This window comes from Schistocerca serialis, chromosome 2 (genome assembly GCF_023864345.2).
Source record: "Schistocerca serialis cubense isolate TAMUIC-IGC-003099 chromosome 2, iqSchSeri2.2, whole genome shotgun sequence".
In the NCBI taxonomy this organism is placed as follows: Eukaryota; Metazoa; Arthropoda; class Insecta; order Orthoptera; family Acrididae; genus Schistocerca; species Schistocerca serialis.
This window is the reverse complement of record NC_064639.1, coordinates 899194128-899219689: the sequence shown is the minus strand read 5'-3', so window position 1 is coordinate 899219689 and position 25562 is coordinate 899194128. Positions and strand designations below refer to the sequence as shown.

The window sequence follows — 25562 nt, the reverse complement described above, 5'->3', positions numbered from 1 at the left end:
ACCAGGAAACTGTAAGTTAAAGTTCTTCTATATATATAAAGATCAATACACAACTAAAAATTTCGCGTTCTTATATACTGTATTAAAGACAACAGAATAACGCACTAACTCATACATCAACAACATTGTAAAAATGGTATAGTGCGTAGAGAAAAAAACTTGAAAATCGGAAACATATCCCAAAATGCGTCGTGTAAAATATAAATAAATGAAAATCGTGACTGGCAGCAGAAAATATATTTATAAGCAAACCTATAGTTTTTACACTCGTAGGCTTGATGAGATTAGATCAGTAATTATGTGTGTGCATGTACGACTGAGTGTTATTTTATTTATGTTTTATAGCTGCACTGCAATGGCACATCTAATATAACTGTAAAATGATCTGTGTGTAAACAAAGAACGACATGGTCATTAACGAAAACTGGGGGGGCAAAATCATAGAAGTTGGATCTTACAAGAGGAGACCCCGACGTTGGGATCACGGATTTACTTCAAACTTTTCACACCTTTAGTAGGCTGTAAAACAATATGATGTGCAAGTAGTAAGATGCACTATTCTGGAAATTCGAGAAAATCGCAAGAGAAATTTTAGGCGTCTCTTATGTAAGTGATCTGCGAAGGTGCCGGCCGTAAAAAGTCAGTGTGGGCAATCCCATGCCTTGGTAGCGCAGTACGCAACGCTTAAGTCTCAAATCAAAAGGTTGTGAGTTCGGTCCTCGCCCGGGGCATTTAATTTTGCGGGCACGGTAGTGCAACGTGTTCGGTCAGAGGGTTAGCTGCCCTCTGTAACAAAAAATAAATAAAACTGAGTGAACGGATCATCGGTGAACTTAAACGGGCATCCGCCTCGAACAAATGCAACGAACAATAAAGAACAAAATGAGATCAAAACGGAAAAAAAGTGATTAGCGTTTGCGCTTTGTAAGATGGTGATGGACGAGGCGACGGTTCGAATCGTCATGGCATTCATTATCTGCAGTAGTCGAAGAACAGGGAGTCACCTTCATTTTTGTAGTAGAAGGGTAAATTCTGTGACATTCAGAAATTTTACACCTACACTATTCATTCTTGCTACATTAGCACTGTCTCAGCCGGCCGGAGTGGCCGAGCGGTTCTAGGCTCTACAGTCTGGAACCGCGCGACCGCTACGGTCGCAGGTTCGAATCCTGCCTCGGGCATGGCTGTGTGCGATGTCCTTAGGTTAGGTTCAAGTAGTTCTAAGTTCTAGGGGACTGATGACCAAAGAAGTTAAGTCCCATAGTGCTCAGAGCCATTTGAACCATTTGAACCAAGCACTGTCTTACCGCTACGCTGGTTAACTGTCAAATGGGACCTGCCTCTTGTCTGCAGCTCGAAGTGCCGACGTGCGAAGTAGTGCCTGGTACCTTAGCTGATTGCATGTATGAAGGATTTCGCAAATCACGACAGACATACATTTTCAGAAAAATTCTATGCGTTTCTTCGTTCACTTGTTGATGATTCTAAATATGTTTGTTGTAATAATTAAATTTAAGTAAAAATAGTAAGTAGTCAGATAACATGAAATTCACTAAAACTTCATGGAAATACACGTAGTTTTTTAAAAATTATATTATCTCTCAAATGTCATAAATTGAACAATATGACTAGCGTTGAAGAAAATATAGACTAAAAACTATGTCAGAGCAAGAGTGGGATCGTCATCTCATACGCGTTCGTCTTACGAAGCTCTAACGCTAACCATTTCTTTATTTTAAATCTCATTTTGTTCGTTATGGCTCGTTGCATTTGTTCGAGGCGGACATCACATGATCTCCATTCAAGTTCATCGTTGATCCGTTCATTCGGTTTTTATTACAGAGGGCAGCTAACAATCTGACCGAACACGCTGAGCTATCCACTTGACCACCATGAGCTTTCTCGTCTAGCACCTATGCACAGATACATAAGCTACATGACAGACGCATAAAACTTCTCTTGCGATTTTCTTGGAATTGCCAGAGTAGTGTACCTTACTTCTTGCAGATTATGTTGTTTTAATGGCCTACTAAAGGTGTACAAAATCTGGAGTAAATCTGTGATCGCAACGTCGTGGCCTCCTCTTCTTAGAGATATTTCTCTACTAGGCTGACCTGCAGTGACAGTGAAGTGAAAATAATAACGCAACAAAAATAATTAAAATAATTAGAATATTTTACTGCCAGCTTTTACTACATCATAGTAAAAATTTATAATGCATACACATTACTTTTTTATGAGTGAAGTGCTCTTCTGAAGTGAAATTTTCTTCAAACTTCACTCGGAACTACTGAAATTTGGCTCTTGTCTCGCGTTGAAATTTTCAGTACCCTCGCATTTTGTTCTCTGCTCTTCAATTCTGGCCACAGCCGAATTTCTGAAATACCTGTAGTATTTCAATTTGGGCAGCAATTCTCTTTTCTGGACTCAGCGACTGTAGCATCGGCACGAGAGAGAGTGCGAAATTCATTTCCCCGTCAGTTGCACTTATCGTCTTGTCTTTGTCCAACGAAGCATTCACCGCCTTCGGTTTCGATTTGTCCCTCTGATCAGGCGGGCGGCTCGGCGTCTGTACCTTGTGGGAAATTACCAAAACATCGTCTCCTGCGGTGGCGGGGTCTGAACCAGCGATCAGCGAGTCCATCGTTGGCAGGAGGAACAGCAGTTTCTCGAAGTATATGTACTTCCTCCGCTTCTGCGGGGCTTGCCCAGACATAATGCTCTGCTGCGCTTTCAACTCTCGCGTGAAACACGTACGGATATTCCACCATCGCTGTCGGACATATCGCACTGAAATGAGACAAAAGAAAGAGCGATTAAAATTTTTGTTTACTCTTCCAGGAGCTTGATTACAGACGTAGACGTCAGCGTTTTCTCTTATGGCATCCTAAGCCTGGAGCGAGAATTGTAACAGGAGTAATTAAGGTTGTGCGTATACAAACGGCATAGCTGTGCATAAAACGAGAAGGAATTTCATGCACGTTACGATGGTTTAGTAACCTACACCATTTCAAATGGGACTTAAACAGCCTACCCTGTCGGTGCGTAAAATAGTGCGAAGGAGAACAGAAGCACGCAAATACGTTATCACTTACCTTGAGCTGTTGAATATGACGTAATAGACAGCGTACGTTACTAAAGAATGGTAGTCCGGATCGGGCAGATTACTACAGGCTGTCGATATTTTGGCACGTAATTAAAACACCCGTTGTAAGGGGTTCTCCACCCTGCTGGAGCAAATGTAATCTCGATGTATTGCTTTCTTCCTAGAACGACAGTTCACAGGTGCTGCCTGAGTCATAAAATATCTTTGCCCCTCTTAAAAGAGAGCTGCAATAGAGTTGCAAGTCAGAGCAGTCTCTGCCGCAGTTGCAGTCGCTCGCTGTTATAGTGTAGTTGTAGTCTGTCGCTGGTACAGCGCAGTTTATAGTTGTTAAAGTCACAGTGCAGAACAAATTGTAAAATTTTATTATATGGAACTGAATAATAATTGTGATCAGCGGCAGAGCTAAATGAAACCATGTAATGAGGTTATGATGAACAAATGAATAGTTATTAATATAATGAAAAATCAACAGTGTAATTAAGTCAATCATCTATTGTAATGTAAATTTTATTATTTTTTTTATTGACATGCGCGTAGTTAAGTCACTTGTCGAGATGTTAATATGAATTGGTTTCAATCTTTTCTTTTGTGATTCGTCAGCACCAGTTGACCCAGATTCGTAATATATTCAATTTTCCCGTGTAATGGATTGTAGATCTTTATCAATAACGTAAAACATTTCAGAATATAATTGTTTTTACCAGTCAGCTATAAAAAAAGTATAATTTCCCCTTAAGTCACTGACAGTCCCGATCCAGTCATTTATCTAAATTAAAATATACCAGAATCTTTGTCAGATCATTGTCATGTGCTCTTAGGAATCAGACGAGCAGCTGTGTAGAGTCATGTGCTCTTTAGTAATCAGACGACCAGCTGTGCAGCTGTGTCACTAAGTAAAGTCAGTTTTCCTAGTAATTCAAATCTCAGACAAATGTTATCCAGTATTAGTAGATAGGCCAGCACTCCACTAAGCTGTGCCATTTACGAGCAGATATACAGACAGCGTTAGCCGGCGACACCATCGCGAGGTAATTTTATATATTTTTTTATTTATACGGGAAGGTTACACCGTTAACAGTGAAAATGTGATGCATATAGAAGAAATGAGACCCGTGCTGCAATTTAGCTTTAATTTATTAGGCTTACAACTTCGCTTCCGCCGATTCTCTCGAAGTTCGAGGTTTTATTTCGAAAAACTTGCAGAAGCTTTAGGACTGAAAGTATTGGCAATCGCCGGCCACTACTTTAAAAATGGTTGAAATGGCTCTGAGCACTATGCGACTTAACTTCTGAGGTCATCAGTCGCCTAGAACTTAGAACTAATTAAACCTAACTAACCTAAGAACATCACACACAGCCATGCCCGAGGCAGGATTCGAACCTGTGACCGTAGCGGTCGCTCGGCTCCAGACTGTAGCGCCTAGAACCGTACGGGCACTCCGGCCGGCGGGCCACTACTTTCCCCCATCTTAGCAGCGTAGGAATCCAGCGAGGGAAGAACTAGGCACCTTTTGAGGAGATCAATGAATGGACCCAATTTTGTACATGTTCATGACAGGCTATGCGCCATTGATCAGAAAAGGTGGTAGTCGGAAGAAATATCTGTGAAAGACAGCAGGTGGGATAGGACTCGCCATTTCAACGTTTCCGAGTATCTTTTGACGGATTTTGCGACATGGGGTCGAGCACTGTCAAGATGCAAAATCATCTTTTCATGTCTACCGCTGTGCTGTGGCCTTTTGTTTTTCAGTGCTCTTCTCAAACGCATCAGCTGCTTTCGGTAACGATCTCCTGTGATGGTTTCCATCGGTTTCAGTAGTTTCGAAAAACTGCTCCCTTCCAGTGCCATGGCAGTCTTCGACGTCAAAATCACCGTTTTTGAAGCGCTGAAACAATTACCTGCAATTTCTCTCATTAATAAGTGTCTCGCCTCAGGTCTTACCCAGCTTTTTTGAGCCTCAGTCACAGATTACGTAAAAGCAGATAATGAAAACTTACCGCAAATGACGAGAACTGGACCTACACATCGACGTGTTCAATCGAGAATAACTTTGTGATAAAATGAATAAATATTTCTTACGTGAATAAAAAAGTTTGTAACGGATTACTAGTGAGAAATATTACTATTTTCGTCATTTGTTGATGGAAAGGAATGGGATAATATATATCTAATCTATATCTTCATATCGTTAAATTAGACACTTTGTAGTTATTATTCTCAAAATGTAAATGCTGACGTCAATCACTGCAGTTACACAGTTAGTCAAAAAATAAGTGGGAAAACAAAGTTAGCGAAACCTATTGAACAGGGAAGGAAAATAATAGAGTAAAACAATTCTATTGTAAGATAATAACACGGGTGTATTGAAAATAAGCAATTTATGTAGATGAATTTCACAGATAAACTCTGCATTGTATTCGCTATTTTTTTCCAGTCAAGGTGCGGGCTCGTTTAAAACAGTTTTGATGGTGTTACTTATTGAAGTGAAATTGTGAGGCAGAGCACATGACGAAAAGACGTAATATAGAGCACATAGCAAAAACTGGCTATACATTTCTTTAATTTCGAACTCCAGCCGCAATCGGGAATCGAAATAATTGAACAGAGAAAGTAGAAAATCTGTGCCAGACTGGGACTCGAACTCGGGTCACCCATTTAATGTAGACAGTTGCCTTAATTGACTCGGCTATCCGACCCAAATTCACAACTTGTCACACGCTAGTGGCGTCCACTGTCTACATACCTACTTGCTTGCAGTGAGTCCTGTATTCCTACAAGAGGCACTAACTCCCCTGTGCATCTGCACTGAAGTTATCAAGGCAGTCACGTCTTCAGATACACTACACAGGCCTACAGTGTGTAATGGGTAAAGTGGACATATTTTTATTGATGACTGAGGACAGTTTGTACTGAATGACATTACATCAGTATTTATTTCATTTACAAACAAAACAAACATCGCCCGAACAGGCCTTAAAGGCCCAACTGTACTGACCAGCCGCCGTGTCATCCTCAGTCCTCAGGCGTCATCGGATGCGGATAGAGAGAGGCATGTGGTCAGCACACAGCCCCTCTGGCCATTTCAGTTTTCGTGACTGGTGCCGCTACCCCTCAGTCAAGTAGCTCCTTAATTGGCCTCACAAGGGCTGAGTGCAAACCGCTTTCCAACAACACTCGGCAGACCTGGACATTGAACCATCCAAGTGCTAGCCATGCTCGGCAGCGCTTAACTTCGGCGATCTGACGGGAACCGGTGTTACCACAGCGACAAGGCCGTTCGCATTTACTTCATTTGCAGACTAATTATTATGTGTATAGAAGTAGTATGGTTTTAGGATGGTTCGTAACTTCAAGGACATGTGGCAAGAGCAAGACATGAATGCCTATTTTCCCCTGGGCAGCAAGCCTGGTGTAGAAGTGTGGACACGTTAATGCAAAACGCATAGCGTACACCGACAGGTGTAGTGCACTTAGCAGTGCAGATAGACACGTGCAGCCAACATCAGGTAGTAAATAACGTGAAATGCCTGTGGAAAGACTGTTTGACGCAGAGCAGAAAGAACTAGCATACTGATCTGTGAACATTTTAGGGTACCACATATAAAAATATCTGCACTTATACCCATTACACCCAGTATAAGTGTGCTGTGTGTTCTGTCAGATTTGTCTGGCAAATCAGTCAGCGCACACCCCCACACACCCCCCCACACACACACACACACACACACACACACACCCCCACACACACCCACCCACCCACCCACCCACCCACCCACCCACCCACCCACCGACACACACACACACACACACACACACACACACACACACACACACACACACACACACACACACACACACACACATATATATATATATATATATATATATATATATATATATATATATCTTCTTCAGAAAAGCTTTCCTTGCCATTGCCAGTCTACATTCTATATCCTCTCTACTTCGACCATCATCCGTTATTTAGCTCCCCAAATAGGAAAACTCATCTACTACTTTGTATCTCATTTCCTAACCTAATTCCCTCAGCATCATCTGATTTAATTTGACTGCATTTCATTGTCCTCGATTTGCTTTTTTTGATGTTCATCTTGTATCCTCCTTTCAAGACTCTGTCCGTTCCGATCAACTGCTCTTCCAGGTCCTTTGCTGCTTCTGACAGAATTACAAAGTCATCGGCAAACCTCAAAGGTTTAGTTCTGCTCCATGTATTTTAATTCCTACTCCAAATTTGTCTTTTGTTTCCTTTACTGCTTGCTCAGTATACAGATTGAATAACATCGTGGTTGGCTACAACACTGTATCACTCCCTTCCCAACCACTGCTTCCCTTTCATGCCCCTTCGACTTTTATAACCGCCATCTGCTCCCTGTTTTGACCAATGCCACCTTCTGAATTAGGAAGAGAGTATTCCACTCAACATTGTTAAAAGCTTTCTCTAAGTGTACAAATGCCAGAAACGTAGGTTTGCCTTTCCTTAATCTATCTTCTAAGGTAAGTCGTAGGGTCAGTGTTGCCTCACGTGTTCCAACATTTCTACTGAATCCGAGGTGACCTTCCGCAAGGTCGGTTTCTACCAGTTTTTCCATTCGTCTGTACAGAATTCGTGTTAGTATTTTGCAGTCGTGACTTATTAAACTGATATTTTGGTAATTTTCACATCTGTCAACACCTGCTTTCTTTGGGATTGGAATTATTATATTCTTCTTGGAGTCTGAGGGTATTTCGCCTGTCTCATACATCTTGCTCACCAGATGGTAGAGTTTCGTCATGGCTGGCCCTCCCAAGGCTATAAGTAGTTCTAATGGAACGTTGTCTACTCCCGGGGCCTTGTTTCGACTTAGGTCTCTCAGTGCTCTGTCAGACTCTTCACGCAGTATCATATCTCCCATTTCATCTTCATCTACGTCATCTTCCATCTCCATAATATTACCTTCAAGTACATCACCCATGCGTTGATCCTCTGTATACTCGTTCCATATATATATACTTTTAATACGTGAAACAATGGAAACTTCAGGTGGCAATATCACCAATGTAGAAACTTATGCTAAAGAAGACACGTTAAGTTGCACACAGGCATAATTAAAAGACACTTGCACGAAGCTTTCGGCCACAGCCTTCATCAGTTAAAGAGAGATACACACGATTCATACACACAAGCAAGCACATCTCATGCACATATGACTGCCTTCCCTTCTTTGCTTAGACCTAGTTTTCCATCTGTACTCTTGATATTCATACAAGTAGTTCTCTTTTCTCCAAAGGTTTCTTGTATTTCGTGTAGGCAGTATCTATCTTACCCCTAGTGATATATGCCTCTACATCCTTACATTTATCCTCTAGCCATCCTTGCTTAGCCATTTTGAACTTCCTGTCGATCTCATTTTTGAGACATTTGTATTCCTTTTTGCCTGCTTCATTTACTGCACTTTTATATTTTCTCCTTTCATCAATTAAATTCAATCTCTCTTCTGTTACCCAAGGATTTATAGTAGCCCTCGTCCTTTTACCTACTTGATCCTCTGCTGCCTCCACTGTTTCATCTCTCAAAGCTACCCTTTCTTCTTCTACTGTATTTCTTTCCCCCATTCTTGCCAACCATTCCCTAATGCTCTCTCTGAAATTCTCTATAAAGTCTGGTTGTTTCAGTTTATCCAGGTCCCATTTCCCTAAATTCTCAGCTTTTTTCATTTTCTTGAGGCTTAAATCTACAGGTCATAACCAGTAGATTGTGGTCAGAGTCCACATCTGTCCCTGGAAATATGTTACAATTTAAAACCTGGTTCCTAAATCACTGTCTTACCATTATATAATCTATCTGAAACCTTCCAGTGTCTCCAGGCCTCTTCCACGTATACAGCCTTCTTTCATGATTCTTAAACCAAGTGTTAGCTATGATTAAGTTATGCTCTGTGCAAAATTCTGCCAGGCGGCTTCCTCTTTCATTCCTTACTTCCATTCCATATTCACCTAATACTATTCCTTCGTATTAAATTTTTGTCTCCCTTCACTATCTGAATAATTTCTTTTATCTCATCACAAATTTCTTGAATCTCTTCGTCATCTGCGGAGCTAGTTGGCATATATACTTGTACTGCTGTGGTAGGCGTGGGCTTCGTGTCTGTCTTGGCTACAATGATGCGTTCGCTATGCTGTTGGTAGTAGCTTACCTGCGTTCCTATTTTTTTATTCATTATTAAGCCTACTCCTGCATTACCCCTATTTGATTTTGTATTTATAACCATGTATTCACCTGACCAGAAGTCTTGTTCCTCCTGCCACGGAACTTCACTAATTCCCTCTATATCTAAATTTAGTCTATCCATTTGCCTTTTTAAATTTTCTAACCTACCTGCCCGGTTAAGGGATCTGACATTCCACGCTCCGATCTTTAGAACGTCAGTTTTCTTTCTCCTGATAAGGTCGTCCTCCTGAGTAGTGCCCTCCCGGAGATCGGAATGGGCGACTATTTTACGTCCGGAATATTTTACCCAAGAGGACGCCATCATCATTTATCCATATAGTAAAGCTGCATGCCCTCGGGAAAAATTACGGCTGTAGTTTCACCTTGCTTTCAGCCGTTCGCAGTACCAGCACAGCACGATCGTTTTGGTTAATGTTACATGGCCAGATTAGTCAATCTTCCAGACTGTTGCCCCTGCAACTACTGAAAAGGCTGCTGCCCCTCTTCAGGAACCACACGTTTGTCTGGCCTCTCAACAGATACGCCTCCATTGTGGCTGTACCTACGGTACGGCTATCTCACACACACACACACACACACACACACACACACACACACACACACACATATATATATATATATATATATATATATATATATATATATATATATATTTTGCAATCTAAAGAAGCATTTGAATAATCAGGTTTTAGAAGTGGAGCAACTATTTTCAGATCAGAGGTCTTAATTCTGAAATGTTTGTTCAAAATCTGAAATTGGTGATCTGACTATATATTTCGATCAAGATAACCCAATTTATAGTAAACTAAAACGGATAATGTCAACTGACTATGGCACATCTTAGAAATCACAGTAAAAAGTTGTGTAAGCTGGAATTCATCAAGAGCAAGAAGTTGTAAAGATGTTTGGAAAAAGTAATAAATAAGAAATTTTTGAGACCTACATTTTGATTTGCAACACAAGAATGAGAACCTAAATCTTCAACTTTCATGCATCCCAGATGATCCTAGACTTCGATGCATTAATTACAATCGTAACTCCAAGAATGATGCAGATACAATAAATTAAGATGCCGTTTCTGTCATCACAATATAATCAAAACAACTCCATGAGACACGAAAGGGTTGGTGGTATGTTACCTCTGAGACTACTGCAACACTATCTTTCTTTTATTGAAATGTACAGTATTAAATTTTCCACAATAATATTTTTTTTACGTTTTTCGGCTTTCTAGGCCATCATCAGAAACTTAAGACTGATCAGACAGTCTACACTCCGTCAGTGAGAGCTTCTAGCTGAACAACGATTGATATTTCCAAAGATACGAGGGTCACTCCAAAAGAAATGCATACTATTTTTTTAAATCCATCTTATATTCTACATGTTTGAAAGTTTCACAGTGTGTAGATACATGCTTTAGGAACAATATTTTCATTTCTCGACATAATTTCCTTCCCTATCAACTGCTTTACGCCATCTTGGAACCAGCGTCTGTATACCCGCACGGTAAAATTCTGGACCAGCCTGTTGGAGCCACTGTTCGACAGAGTGCACAAGGGAGTCATCATCTTCAAACCTTGTTCCACGATGAGAGTCTTTCAGTTTCCCAAAGAGATGATAGTCTCATGGAGCCAGGTCAGGACTGTAAGGTCGGTGTTTCAGTGTTGTCCATCCAAGTTTTGTGATCGCTTCCATGGTTTTTTGACTGACATGTGGCCGTGCATTGTCGTGCAACAGCAAAACATCCTGCTTTTGCCGATGTGGTCGAACACAACTCAGTCGAGCTTCAAGTTTCGTCAGTGTCGTCACATATGCATCAGAATTTATGGTGGTTCCACTTGGCATGATGTCCACAAGCAAGAGTCCTTTGGAATCGAAAAACGCCGTAGCCATAACTTTTCCAGCAGAAAGTGTGGTTTTTAATTTTTTTTTCTTGGGTGAATTTGCATGTTACCACTCCACTGATTGCCTCTTTGTCTCTGGTGAAAAATGATGGAGCCATGTTTCATCACCTGTCACAATTTTTCCACGAAATTCATCTCCACCATTCTCGTACTGTTCCAAAAGTTCGCTACATACCGTTTTTCTTGTTTCTGTGTGCGCCACTGTCAACATCCTGGGAACCCACCTGGCACAAACCTTTTTTAACGCCAACATTTTCAGTATTCTGCAAACACTTCCTTCCCCTATCCCAACGTAGCGTGACAATTCGTTCACTGTGATACGTCTGTCAGCAGTCACCATTTCGTTAACTCTCTGCACATTGTCTGGAAAGTGTGCAGTACGAGACCTGCCACTGCGAGGACAATCCTCAATATTGCCGTGTCCGCTTTCATCACGTAACCTGCTTGCCCACCGAGTAACTGTACTGCGATCGACAGCAGCATCTCCATACACCTTTTTCAACCTCTTGTGGATGTTTCCCAATGTCTCGTTTTCACAGAACAGGAATTCTATGACAGCTCGTTGCTTCTGACGAACGTCAAGTGCAGCAGCCATCTTGAAGACATGCTGTAACGGCGCCACTCACGGGAACAGGTTGAACTAAGTTTGAAAACAAGCGGGAAGGATGTATCTACACACTGTAAAACTTTCACACATGCAGAATTAAAACTGTATTTTTAGAAAAATAATGTGTATTTCTTTTGGAGTGACCCTCGTATGTGAGACTGAAAGATTATGCTTCTTTGCGAAAAACACAAAATTTGTAATGCTTCAATTACGCAAGGTAGAAAACAACAAATATTCTGTAATGATATACTGAATTTTTCGACTCTATAGATATGAGTATAAATCTGGAAACCACAGACAGAGAAGAATATATACGAATAAAACGTATGCCCAGCCCGAGATGCTACAGTTGCCGGTCATTTGTGCAGGAGATGTGCTTGCTTGTATGTATGAATCGTGTGTATCTCTCTTTAACTGATGAAGGTTGTGGCCGAAAGCTTCGTGCAAGTGTCTTTTAATTATGCCTGTCTGCAACTTAACGTGTCTTCTTTACCGCAAGTGCGGGGCTTGTGGCCGAGCGGTTCTAGGCGCTTCAGTCCGGAACCGCGCGACTGCTACGGTCGCAGTTTCGAATCCTGCCTCGGGCATGGATATATGTGATGTCCTTAGGTTAGTTAGGTTCAAGTTATTCTAAGTTCTAGGGGACTGATGACCTCAGATGTGAAGTCCCATAGTGCTGAGAGCCATTTGAACCATTTTACCGTAAGTAACAATCTGTCTCTTCCTACATTGTTGATATTGCCACCTGGAGTTTCCATTGTTTCACTTATTAAAAGTATATATATATATATATATATATATATACACACAACTGGTGAAACAGTACCCCAAGTGTGTAGCAACCCAGACTGGAATGGTATTTAGGCAAAAGTACACGGGTTGGTAAATGTGATGAGCTGGGGTATAGGTGACGAAGAAGTCAATGCAGTGTGAGAAGTGGGAAACATTTATAAATTTAGACCATGTCTGTTACCTTAGTGTAAAAACCATGTTAAGTGGCTGCTGGTGCTTTAGGAAGGGTGAATAATGGAACTGTATTTGATCATTAACGGCTAAGTCATTGTTCTGTGATTGATATTTGATAGACAGAATTTCCAGTACTGTTGGTTTTCTGCCTTTATTTGCTGTATGTAGAATATCACACTTTTAATATTAGAGTGGCATACATTCAGAGCACGCACAGTAAAGGTGGAATAATTGTTTTTCAGATTACAACTCCTTTCATGTTGAAATAGTTCAGTAGTTGTTATGTTTCTTGTTTTGTCCCGTGTCAAATTGAAGCATTAAAGATCTTGTGTTATTCGCAGAGATGCGTGTAAACTTAAATGTCACATAAGAATGTTGAAAATTAGGTGGACTGATAAGGTAAGGAATGAGTAAGTTCTCTTCAGTATCGGTGAAGAAACGAGCATACGGAAAGCAATGACAAGAAGAAGGTACAGGATGATAGGATATCTGCTAAGACATCATGGAATAACTTCTATGGGACTAGAGGGAGCTGTAGAGGGTAAAAATTGTAGAGGAAGACAGCAGATAATTGAGGACGTAGGGAGCAAGTGCTACGCAGAGATGCAGAGGGTGGCACAGGAGAGGAATGCGTGGCGGGTTGCATCAAAGCAATGGAGGTCTATCGGCGGTCCTTCTTCCCACAAATCATTCACGAATGGAACAGGGAAGAGAGGGAATTACAGTGGTAACCTGCCAGAAGTAACCTCCACCACACACCGTGAGCTGGCTTGTAGATACAGATGTATATTAGTAGCTGTGTTCGACAACTTTCGGAAGGTACAAGCTGTGCCGGCACTGTGATCAAACTTAAATGTTTCTAAATATTTTTTCATTGTTTTCATTTTTACGAATCCAGTATAAAGTAATTTTTCATTCATTGCACAGCGGAGTCAGTAGGCAGGTCCCACCTGCCCAATTGACAGTGGCCGAACTCCCACGCACAACACAGCTCATCTGTACACTAATCGTATGTCTGAAGATGTTTCATTCATGGGAGTTCGATTTTTTAAAGAAATATGGTGGTTGAACTGTGTGTCGTACAATCATATAATTTTGTAGGTATGCTCGGTGGTACAAATGGGTTCTGTCTGGAAAATGCGAACCAGATAACGGAGTTAGTAGTAAAGAAATAATTCAAAATGTTATGATTGAAGTTTTACAGCATGAACAAAGAAAATTTATTAAGCGGTTATCTATTTTGCTTCCATTATTTTCTGCACCTGTAAGCAAAAAATGTTTAGGGAGGGTTTGAAATTATGGCTGAAGTTCTTCGAAAGCCCCTAAGTGCTCCCATTATCAAACAATGGATGAGTGCCATTTACAGTCTGGGTAATTTACGCTTCGTTTCTAGGGAAGCTGGTTTTCATGCATCCCAATGTTTATGATGTAATATCCTCTGAACTCTTTGTCGTAGAGTGATGTACTTTTGAACGTCCATTCAGTGCTGTATGTGGATACCACATACAAAATGTGTTGTGAATGGAGTAAGTAGTAAACAATTAATAAAATAAAAAGACACTCCTGTGCTGGAGTTTTACTGCACAAAAAGCGGAAATCTAGCAAGCGATAATTTTTTCCATTCATCATTTTCTGGGTTGTTGTCACCGAGAAAAAGTTTCGTAAAGGTTCTAAACTGTGTATAAAAGTCTATTGGGAGTCGCTAAGTGCGCGTGAGTTACGCTGCCTTAACACGTATACACAGTTCCTAACTCTAATACTTCATTTATTGTACTAAAACTTTAACATAATATTGTACCTTTTAATGCGATGATTGTGACAGAATTCAAAATTTTTAAAGTCTGTCAATACTTATTTAAATGAAACACTGAAAATCAAACTTTTGTTGCACCTAGAAGCCTTTAGATAGGCAATCTGCAATCGTGTGGAGATGTAATTCCTATACCCGTTAGAATTTTCGGCTGTGAACAGCTATGCTTTATTTAAAAATTTGCCGTAATGTTCACAGTAGAATGTGTATTATCAACCGAAAGGACTTACTGTAAAATTTCTGTTAACATGTGCAATAAGACTGTTGGCTTTGAAAAAGCTGGTCTTATGTCGTATGTCAGAGATATCTCATTGTTGCGAGAGCAAAGAGCTCATGTTGCAGTCGTATTGTGGACAGCTGAGGCGAGAAGGCGTGTGACGGGCTCGTGCTGTATCGCTAAACCAGCGTAGTACCGTGGTTCAGCAGCGGCTTAAATCGATGCAAGAAACAGCCTAAAAGGAAGATCAGAGCAGCTGCTAAAATATTCAGAGACTGAAAGCGGTACACAGTAGCTCTCGGTACGGAAATTGTTTCTCGATGTGCTTGGAATTGTGAAAGTCTGACAATGGACATACGAGGAAACACAGCTAAGTATTCTGTAGATGGCACTCTTTATTTTCGTTCCGAAAAAAAACTTAATATTAAACTGTGTGTAACATTTATCAAGATATGATGATTTGTCACAATAGTACAGTACTATGTCACTTCATTACTGAAACAGTTAGAGTTTCTGACAAAGAACAGATCACCTTGCGGTATTAAGAGCGACATTAATTACAAGTCATCTGTCCAAACATGATCGTTCGTAATGAAATCTGCGTCATGCATTAGCTGTATCAAAATTATAGAACCGGTCTAGTCTTGGGTTTCACCTTGATAATGTATTGCTCCACGTGTGACTGACGCTTTCCTTAACCTTACGACCATGATCCAATGAGTGGATAACAGTGATTTCTGTACAAACGATCATTTTTAGACACTTGACTTGAAATTAATGTTGTTGTTAATGTCATGGGATGATATGTTGTGACTAAAGTTGGTAGTGTTCCAGTAAAGAAGCTATTCTGCCAAATTATGATTTTTGCAAAATATTTAAAAGCTGTTAATCATCGAGTTTTAAAAACAATATAAAATGTTTGCTGTCGGTTCCTTGCTTATTATAACCTAACGTTATGGTGGTCATTTTTTATTAATGAGAGACATTAATGTCACAGCTAAAGCCGAACTTGTTTCTTTAGGCAAAAAAAAAAAAATAGAAAAAGAAAAAAGATGATATAGTAAGAGAGTAAACTAAACCAGTAGCAATAATATATCTGTGTGCAGCGCAATGGAAGTCTACATAATGTTCAAATAGGTAACGATCTGCATCGATCACATATAATGCTCACCAAGAACAGGCGTTTGCAAGTAATAAATAGTACCTGTTGTGTGTAGTTTATTGAAGTGAAACTCGTTACCTGGTCTGTGAAAGAGTTACCGTGCCTGTGAAAGAATTTACGCAGTCATTTAGCAATTACAAGTGAAAAATATTGCGCTCTCTTTCAAATTTCACGTTTTGGCACTAGAATAAGTCTCAACAACGCAGTGACATCTTTCCACACAAATGATTGTTACTTTAACTTGAATTAGAAAACCACCACAGTTATTATACATTACTTCAGTGCTTTTGAAAGGGTATTCTTATTGTAGTATTTCTATATTGTTTCTGGTTTTGTGACTTACGTGCATGCGTGATGGTAGTAAAGTGCTTATGTGGGAGAATGTGGTTCGATAGCGCTTGTTCGCTTTGTGCTGCCTACGTGTGGTATCAGTTAAAAATGCGATGGACTACCGTATCCACCTAATCATGTAAGACATTCCCTTTGACACGGCAATAAACCAGCAATTTACCTAATATAATCCTAGTGGTATTCGATTTATATTGTCAGTATTTTTTGTAGTGTGTCCGCTATAAAACCGAATATCAGAGCAAACACACTCGCGGCCGATGCGAATCTATAATCAAAATCACGGTTCCTAATTAGAAAACAAGGGTACGTTGTAAAGCGTACATCAGGGGATTACCAAGGATCACCTACGATATCGTAATATGTAGCACAGCATGGTTTTATCGTTATTTTTGTTTGGGGACGTGTCAAAGCCTAATCGTCAAGAGGGATAAGTCGCCTGACAGTAATTCGTGGATCAATGAGGCCGTGTGCTGAACAGCTGATGCTCTGTAATACAGTGATGTTGATCGTACCATATGAGGATAATTTCAGATTGATACTTGTCGCGAAAATAAAGAACAGTTCCAGTATCAGCTACGGTGTTCGTAATTATGTCTCTCATACAATATCCGAAAGCTATAAAACACGAAATGCAAAAACCAGAAATACTCGTTACAATAACTTACGTAACCATTATTTACAGGACATTAAGGAGAAGCCAATTTGGTGGGACATTAAGGTGAAGCCAATTTGGTAATGGAGGGAATTTGGGGGCGGGGGGGGGGGGGGGGGCGCTACGCGAGGAGGGTATAAAAATTATAGAGGGAGACCAAGACCTGACCATACTAGACAAGTCCAAATTGATGTAGGCTGAAATAGCGATGGAGACATACAGGGTAGAGTAGCGTGGAGAGCTGCATAGTGAATAGTGACTAGAGACTCACTCGTCTCATAACATACATACATTAATCATATGATCATGATTGTGCCATGCACTCGCGTTTAATTTCGCGCGGATTTGGAATCCCTCTGGCCGCAAGAGCGCATGGAGCGTTACTGTCGCCGGCAGAGGGCAGGTCGGAGGAGAAGGTAGTTGAGCTCTGCGGCGACCTGGAGAAGTGGAGAGTGTGACTCCGACGACGTGTTGTGGCCAAGTGTCTGCCATGGTCCGTTGGCAAGAGGAGTGGTACTTTCGTTAACTGCGGGTCTGGCGGGGCCGACTGTTAGTCGCAGCCGTGAACATTGCTCGTTAAAAGCCACTTCGGCAGGACGCACAGTACTCGGCGTGTCCTCTGCTACTGAAGTCGCAAGCACTTTGTGTCGATTGTGGTGCCGGGTTGGAGTCCAGTCTGACCTTTGCAAGTACTGGACGCGGTGGCGTCTGCTGGATGATACCCGTGGGTTTCCGGCGACGAGTAATCTTTGTTATATCCTTCTCTCGGCGCTCTCTAAGCAAGCGTTTGTCAATGGTTCAGAATCTAAGGGTATAGAATGCAGATGTAATTCTTTTGGTTTATGAATTGTACTTTGTAGTCAGTGAAAATTCTTTACTCTATCTACTTTATTTCTAAGGCATGTCTATAGTTACCTGTTGGCTGGTATCACGTGCTCAAGCTATTCACTAAACTGTTTGCACAATGTCCATACTTCCCTGCATTTGTAGTATGTTTAAATTTTACTAAATAATTAACTAGTTGTCTCTGTGTCACAGGATAGGTGACTGTATCTCTTGTTAGCTGTGGTCTAGTTAAAGAAAATTTTAATGAAGGTTTCTAGTACTGTGATAGCGGCAACCGCCGTCCTATGTTAGTAGAGAAGGAGGAATTATTGCTACTGGCGTTGCCTTTGCCACCGCTTCTATCATCGTACATTTGAACCACATGTGTCAGACATTTTGGCTACTTCGAAGGCAATAGCCGATGGTTGATATTTGTGACATATTCATTTGACCATACGTTTTGCTGTTCGTAATGTACATGTATTTTTACTTCCTTCAATGTTCTTTACTAAAACGAAGTGATTTTATTCTGTTGCCGTTGTGAGGTGTTTGTTATCAGTTGTGTTATTGAAATTTAGTCTTTTCAGTTCTGGAGGCAATTTTTTAATATTATTCTTGGATTTCTGCTTTTTAAAAATAAATTCATTAGTGTTTTTAGAAACGCAAATAAATTCATTATGGCCCAGTACCTTTCTACTCAACCCCAGCTCCCTACCGCATTTCAATGATATAGGAGAGTAAAAAATTTGAAATATAATTCTCTGAGATAAAATTATAGCTAATTGGATGGTGCATTATTATAAAGTTAATAAATACCTTGTTGAGAATTAACAATTACATTCACACAATAAAGCTAATGATCAATAGCATCACGCTTAGATTAGCAGTTGACCCTTCATGAACACTTACACTAGGTAGTGACCTTATTTTATGTACGACACTATAATTTAGCTTCATTTTCAGAAGTGCAAACTTCATGTTCAGAATGTTCTCGTCTTTCAACCTGGTGAAGATTTTCATTCCCATATATGGGGATTTTTTGCATATAGTTTTAATCGCTCAATAGGAAGCAACTAACCCTAATATTAATATGTGAACATGGAGTTACAAGGAGACCAATGAAACTTATATAAACCGAAAGACAGATGTGTACAAACAAGAAAAATCATGTGTCTGCGTAGCAATTAAGAGAGTCAAAAGGAGAAAAATTTTCCTCTGTCTCTTACACGGCTACCAATTTCTTCCCCGCATACCGTTCACGTACTGTGGTAGAAATGACACACGAAAGTAACCACGTTTCCTGAAGTCGCATTCTATGGACGTTCATTTTTAAATGCTGCAGATGGTTCATTTCCAGCAACACACGCATACCGGATAGCTACAGTGCCAGAACCACTGGGTCGTTGATGTTGTCAGCAGTGGAGAACAAAATGTAGTAAGGGAGCCTTCGGATCAACACAGATTGTACTTAACGTTGATTATTGGCGTCGTTTTCACACTTACTTTTGTCTAAGAGTGAATTGAACTAACATTTGTCGCTATTACCACAAAATTGAAGTAAGTTCCTAATTTTCAATTCCTTTATTCTGAATAGCTACGTTTTTCCTTATTATGCGGAAACTATATTTGCTTTAAGGTATGCCTGGAAGAAGATCACTAACGGGTCGGATGGTTGGATAGAAAGACAAAGAGGTAGAGAGAGGCAGTTTTTTCGTAGACAAAGTAATAGGAATAATGTGGACACTGACGTAGATATTTTTATTACTATTTTGATAGACACATTTAAATGTGCACTGAACGTACTTCCAAATAATTTTGAGACTAGTCATAAAGGAAAAGTTAATTTACTGCCGTTAACACAAAATTTATTTTTCAGCGCATTGTATCAAAGACTTTCTTCAAATGATCGAGCAGTTAAATAGAACTCAACGAATTATTTTATGATATTCGTAGCTACAATGCAGCATTTGCTACGGTCAGTTTTGAGGCTTCAATTTCAGACACAGTTTTACGTGGAGTTTAAGGTACAGGACATTTTGTATCACAGATCAGATGTAATGACTTCTACGTGTGATCGTTCACCATGTTATGCGCAGTCACAGTTCTATGACAGCCGCACAATTACTCGAATCCGACAACTTGCGATAGTAGTTATCTTAATTTCTTGTGCTATATAATTTTTCACAATGTTTTTACATGATTTATTCTAGTTTACTAAATAAGAAGGTTATTATCTAGTAGATGTTTAGAATGTTGAGTGTTGAAACTTCCAATATATTAAATAGTCGACGACATCATTCCTTTGGATGTGCAGCATACATGTTCCGAACGACTTTTTGTCTAGAGCTTCAATACACGCGATTTATTACTAGAGCTTGCCCCCCCCCCCCCACCCCCAAAAAAAGAAGACGATCGTACTTCATTAGACACAAGTGTCAGGAAGTCATTTCTGAAAGTATTTGTATGGAGTGTAGCCATGTATGGAAGTGAAACGTGGACGATAAATAGTTTAGACAAGAAGAGAATAGAAGCTTTCGAAATGTGGTGCTACAGAAGAATGCTGAAGATTAGATGGGTAGATCACATAACTAATGAGGAGGTGCTGAATAGAATTGGAGAGAAAAGAAATTTGTGGCACAACTTGACTAGAAGAAGGGATCGGTTGGTAGGGCATATTCTGAGGCATCAAGGGATCACCGATTTAGTATTGGAGGGAAGCGTGGAGGGTAAAAATCGTAGAGGGAGACCGAGAGATGAAGACACTAAACAGATTCAGAATGATGTAGGTTGCAGTAGGTATTGGGAGATAAGGAAGCTTGCACAGGATAGAGTAGCATGGGGAGCTGCATCAAACCAGTCTCTGGACTGAAGACCACAACAACAACAACACTTCAGTATCCAGTTTTTCATCTGTCAATGTCACTGGCACAGGATAATGTTTGCAAGGCAACTGCCAAAATACACAATTGACTTAGTATGTACGCAGTATGGAAATTTCAAGACAGAAGTGTTATCTAACTTTAGTCCTGGAAATCTTGCTACGCCCTTATATTTAAAGCTTACTTTAATTTTCGACATTTTACTGTTGGGTCCTGAAAGATATAAATATTTTTTTGAAACGTTCGGAGTCAAACTGTTTATTTTGAAGCATAGTTTTAAGCTATCGAGTGTGTTAATATTGCAGTCAGGGAGTCAGTTACGTAATACAGATACATTATGTGTAAAAAGAACCGATGGAGCGCTGGCAGTAATGATAAAATCCTTAACGTAGAACAGCAGGAGACTAGAGGCTTGAGGAACACCTTGTGTCACTGTTCTCCACTTTGAAAGTACAATTTGTTGCGCTTGAGGAGACAAATTACTCTTTGTTTTCTGTTATACGTCTGCAACGTACTTAGAACGGTGATACGTTGCCTTTTGACGCGAAAACCATACAAAAAAATTACGGTTTGTCAGAGAGCAAGCACGAGATTCTTTTCGTAATTGTTGGGTGATACACAAAAGAAACAAATCAATTATGGAACTGACAAGAGTGAGAAACGCCATTATCACTGTAATGAAAATGAAATGGCGTTGGGTTGACATGTAGCCAGGCGAATGAATGATAAATGGAGAATTCCAGGAGGTAAGACAAGGGCGAGACCATGCTGTACTGGGAGATGGATTAATAACATTAGAAAACAATCATCGGCAACACGCATACGTATCGCCATGAAGACAGCAAGGCACTGAAAAGGGTAGAGTTACCTTTGTGGAGTTGTGGATGTCAAATGTTAGTGAGGAATTCAAGAACGTTAATTTGCACTGCCATACCTGTCTTTGTTTTCTGTGCTGCTGTTAATTTATCCCACGTCGCGGGGAAGAGCAACTCGCAAACCTCCTCCCAAAGTTTCCGTTTCAAATCCGCATTCGTATACTCTGCGCTCTCTTTCGTGTACAGAGGAGGCCGTTTCTGGATCTCCTCTATCAGGCATTCGTTGTCGATGAACTCTTCCCACGGAAGAACAAAGCAACGACTCATTTCCGGAGGCATAGCGTATTGCGCAAGAGCGCGCTGCGGTTGTCTCTGCGGCACTGACTGCCAGAGAGAGCGTGTACAAGCAAACGGAGACACAGGCATCCGGCGTGGGCCGTTGCCTCGTCAGCGGACAGAAAGGCTGACGAGCTGACAAGCCGTCACGTCGGCGCTTGTGCGCACTTGCGTGGGGGCATTAAGCGCGCTAGCAACAGTCCAGGTGCAGATTCGCTTTCGCGGCAGTCTCCCGGAAGTATCAACAGTTTCTTTTGAAGCCTTTTCTTCCGTGTATACGTAGTGGAAACACAGTCTATTGACAAGCGTTCAGACGCAATACAAACGGCAGACTACCGTCACATTGCACTGTTCGTTTCTGTTTACAGTCGCATAGTTGGTTTGAAGCGCGTTTTGTGCTACGAGTAGCAGTTCTGGGACATGAAACGTGGTGACCAGAATTCACATCAACTCACAGTTGTTTACTCTTGTTTCCCAAGATCTTGGGCACAACAAATTGCGTACCTGTTTAGGGTAATATTATGAAATGCCTGCCCGGTTGGCCGTGCGGTCTAAGGCACGGCTTTCCGGTCCCCGGCACGAATCCGCTCGGCGGATTTGTGTCGAGGTCCGGTGAGCCGGCCAGTCTGTGGATGGTTGGTTTTTAGGCGGTTTTCCATCTGCGTCAGCGAATGCGGGCTGGTGCCCCTTATTCCGCCTCAGCTACACAGTGCCGGCGACTGCTGCGCAGACAAGTTCTCCACGTACGCGTACACCACTACTACTCAACCAGGCAAACATAGCGGTTACACTTGTCTGGTGTGAGATGTTCCCTTGGGGAGTCCACCGGCGACCGAACCGCACAATAACCCTGGGTTCGGTGTGGGGCGGCGGAGGGGTGAAGTGGACTGCGGTAGTCGTCGTGGGGCTGCGGACCACTGCGGCTGCGGCAGGGACGTAGCCTCTCCGTCGTTTCTACGTCCCCAGTTAACATAACATAACATAATATTATGAAGCGATATACACTGCCGGAAAAAAAAGTCACCACCAAGAACAAGGCCGTTTTATTGACAAGTGAGGTAACAGGTAGTTTATCGTTGTAGGGACATATGATAACAAACTGAGACCAAATGAAACACACATGTCACAGGAAAGGCTGCTCGAACAGTCGCATCAAACAGAGTGTACCCCTCTCTAGTGGCAAGACAGGGGTGTATTCTCGCATACAAATGACCATAGAGGTGTGTGTGTGTGTGAAATCTTATGGGAATTAACTTCTAAGGTCATCAGTCCCTAAGCTTACACACTACTTAACCTAAATTATCCTAAGGACAAACACGCACACCCATGCCCGAGGGAGGACTCGAACCTCTGCCAGGACCAGCCGCACAGTCCATAACTGCAGCGCCTAGACCGCTCGGCTAATCCCGCGCGGCTGACCACAGAGGTGCCCAATGGCATCATGGTACTGACTGTGCCAAGCATCTTGCGTCTTTTGTTGCAATTCGGCAATGGTTGTTGAAGACACTGGAGATTGAGTGAGTTCCAGCTTCATCACGTCCCATAGGCGTTTGATTCATCTATATCTACATCTACATAGATACTCTGCAAATCAGACTTACGTGTCTTCACAACAATTTTCTATTATTTCAATCTCGAACAGCGCGCGGAAGAAACAAACACCTATGTCTTTCCGTGCGAGCTCTGATGTCCCTTATTTTATTATGGCAATGGTTTCTCCGTACGTAGGTCTGCGTCAACAATGTTTTCGCATTCAGAGGAGAAAGTTGGTGACTGAAATTTCGTAAAAAGAAAGAAAAACGCCTTTGTTTTAATGATGTCCACTGCAAATCCTGTATCATGCCAGTGACAATCTCTCCCCTACTTCGCGATGATACAAAACGTACCGCTCTTCTTCGAACTTTCTCAATATCCTCCGTCAATCACTGTTGGTAAGGATCCCACACGGTGCAGCAGTAATACAAAAGAGGAAGTCAAGCGTAGTGTAGGCAGTCTCTTTAGTAGATCTTCTAAGTGTTCTGCCAATAAAACGCAGTTCCCACAACGTTTCCTACGCGTTCTTTCCAATTTAAGTTTTTCGTAATTGTAGTTCCTAGGTATATAATTGAATTTACGGCCTTTAGATTTTATTGATTTTTTGTGTAATTGAAGTTTAACGAATTCCTTGTAGCACTCATGTGGATAAACGATAAACGACAGCATCATCTGCAAACAGCCGAAGACGGCTGCTCACATTGTCTCCCAAATCGTTTATATAGATAAGGAACAGCAGAGGGCCTATAACACTATCTTGTCTAACGCCAGAAATCACTTCTGTTCAGCTCGATGACTTCCCATCAATTACTCCGAACTGTGACCACTGACAGGAAATCACGAATCCAGTCACATAACTGAGACAATAGTCGACAAGCACGCAATCTCACTACAAGCCGCTTGTGTGGTACAGTGTCAAAAGCAGTCTCGAAATCCAGAAATACGGTATCGATTTGAAATCCCTTTTCAGTAGCACTCAACTGTTCGTATGAGTAAACAGCTACTTGTGTTTCACAAGAACGATGTTTTCTAAATCCGTGTTGACTGTGTGTGCATAGACCGTTCTCTTCGAGGTAAGTCATAATGTTCGGACACGATATATGTTCCGAAATCCTGCAGCATATCGACGTTAATGACATGGGCCTATAATTTAGTGGATTACTCCTGTTGCCTTTCTTCAATACGGGTGTCATCTTTGGAACTTTCCGGTCTTTTGGTACGGATCTTTCGTCAACCGAGCGATTGTATATGACTTAAGTATGGAGCTGTTGCATCAGTATACTCTGAAAGGAACCTAACTGGTATACATTCTGGACCGGAATACTTGATTCTGTTAAGTGATTTACGCTGATTGGCAAGAAATCTAGTGATCGTACTGGTCAGGGCAGCCGTTATACACCACTAAGAGCAAGCTACGTTGCAGCAGCCGTATGTGCCGAAAGAGCACGTCACCTTCTTGTCGAAGAAATGGCAGTAGCACAGGGATAACAACCTGTGTAGTGTAGGGGGCACTGGTTACATTACGCTGCAGGAAGACCAACTGTGACCGCCAGTTGTGACTGATGCCTCCCTCCCTCCCTACACAATGAGACCCTTCACGTGGGAGAGAGCACTCTGGGATAGGAAACTCTCAGATCTACGCCAATATGCAGGGTGATTCACGAAGATATGCAAATATTTTAATATGTTATTCTAAAAGTGAAACTAAAGAAAAAATTCATATAAACATAGGTCCGCAAATGTTTAGTTACGGAGTTACGCCTAATCAAAGGTTTTGCCTGAAATTTAGCAACTTCGCTAATATGAATCCATCGCAAAACTGTGCGAGGTTAAAGTAAAGCACGATTTCGATTTACTTTGTTGTTATTGATCTCGTGAATCTAATAAAACATGTCCCAGGCGTGTATCTGCAGTAGTTTTCCAGAACATCCATAGAAGCAAAGAAGTAATTAGGTAAAATTTTCAATTTATTGAGTACTTGGCCCAATCTGTTTTTTAAATTGCAGACAACTGCACAAAGTTTTCAACAGTAGTTATAGAGAATTTAATTTTGGAAAAATGATGTTAATAACGTTCACTGAAATTGTATGAATGTGTCAGATAATCTACTTTTATTAATAACGTAGCACACGTGAATTCATGTTAAACCGGAAAAGACCAAGCTCAGTGTTA

The 25562-nt window shown here is 41.1% G+C and overlaps 1 protein-coding gene across 2 annotated transcripts in view; it reads right to left on the bottom strand.

Annotated features, from left to right (window-relative positions):
- Positions 1-2286: 2286 nt before the first annotated feature.
- Positions 2287-25562, bottom strand: part of LOC126458235 (uncharacterized) — a 182536-nt gene continuing 159260 nt past the window's right edge. The window contains exons 1-2 of one of the 2 annotated variants that reach the window (XM_050095132.1): positions 21641-21887; positions 2287-2790 (exon numbers count right to left, since the gene is read on the bottom strand). In XM_050095132.1, the coding sequence (XP_049951089.1) occupies positions 2354-2790; positions 21641-21860 (657 nt within the window). In that variant the 5' untranslated portion in view covers positions 21861-21887 and the 3' untranslated portion in view covers positions 2287-2353. Of the gene's footprint in view, positions 2791-21640; positions 21888-25562 lie in introns of those variants that run through there. The other variant, XM_050095133.1, reaches the window with a different exon arrangement.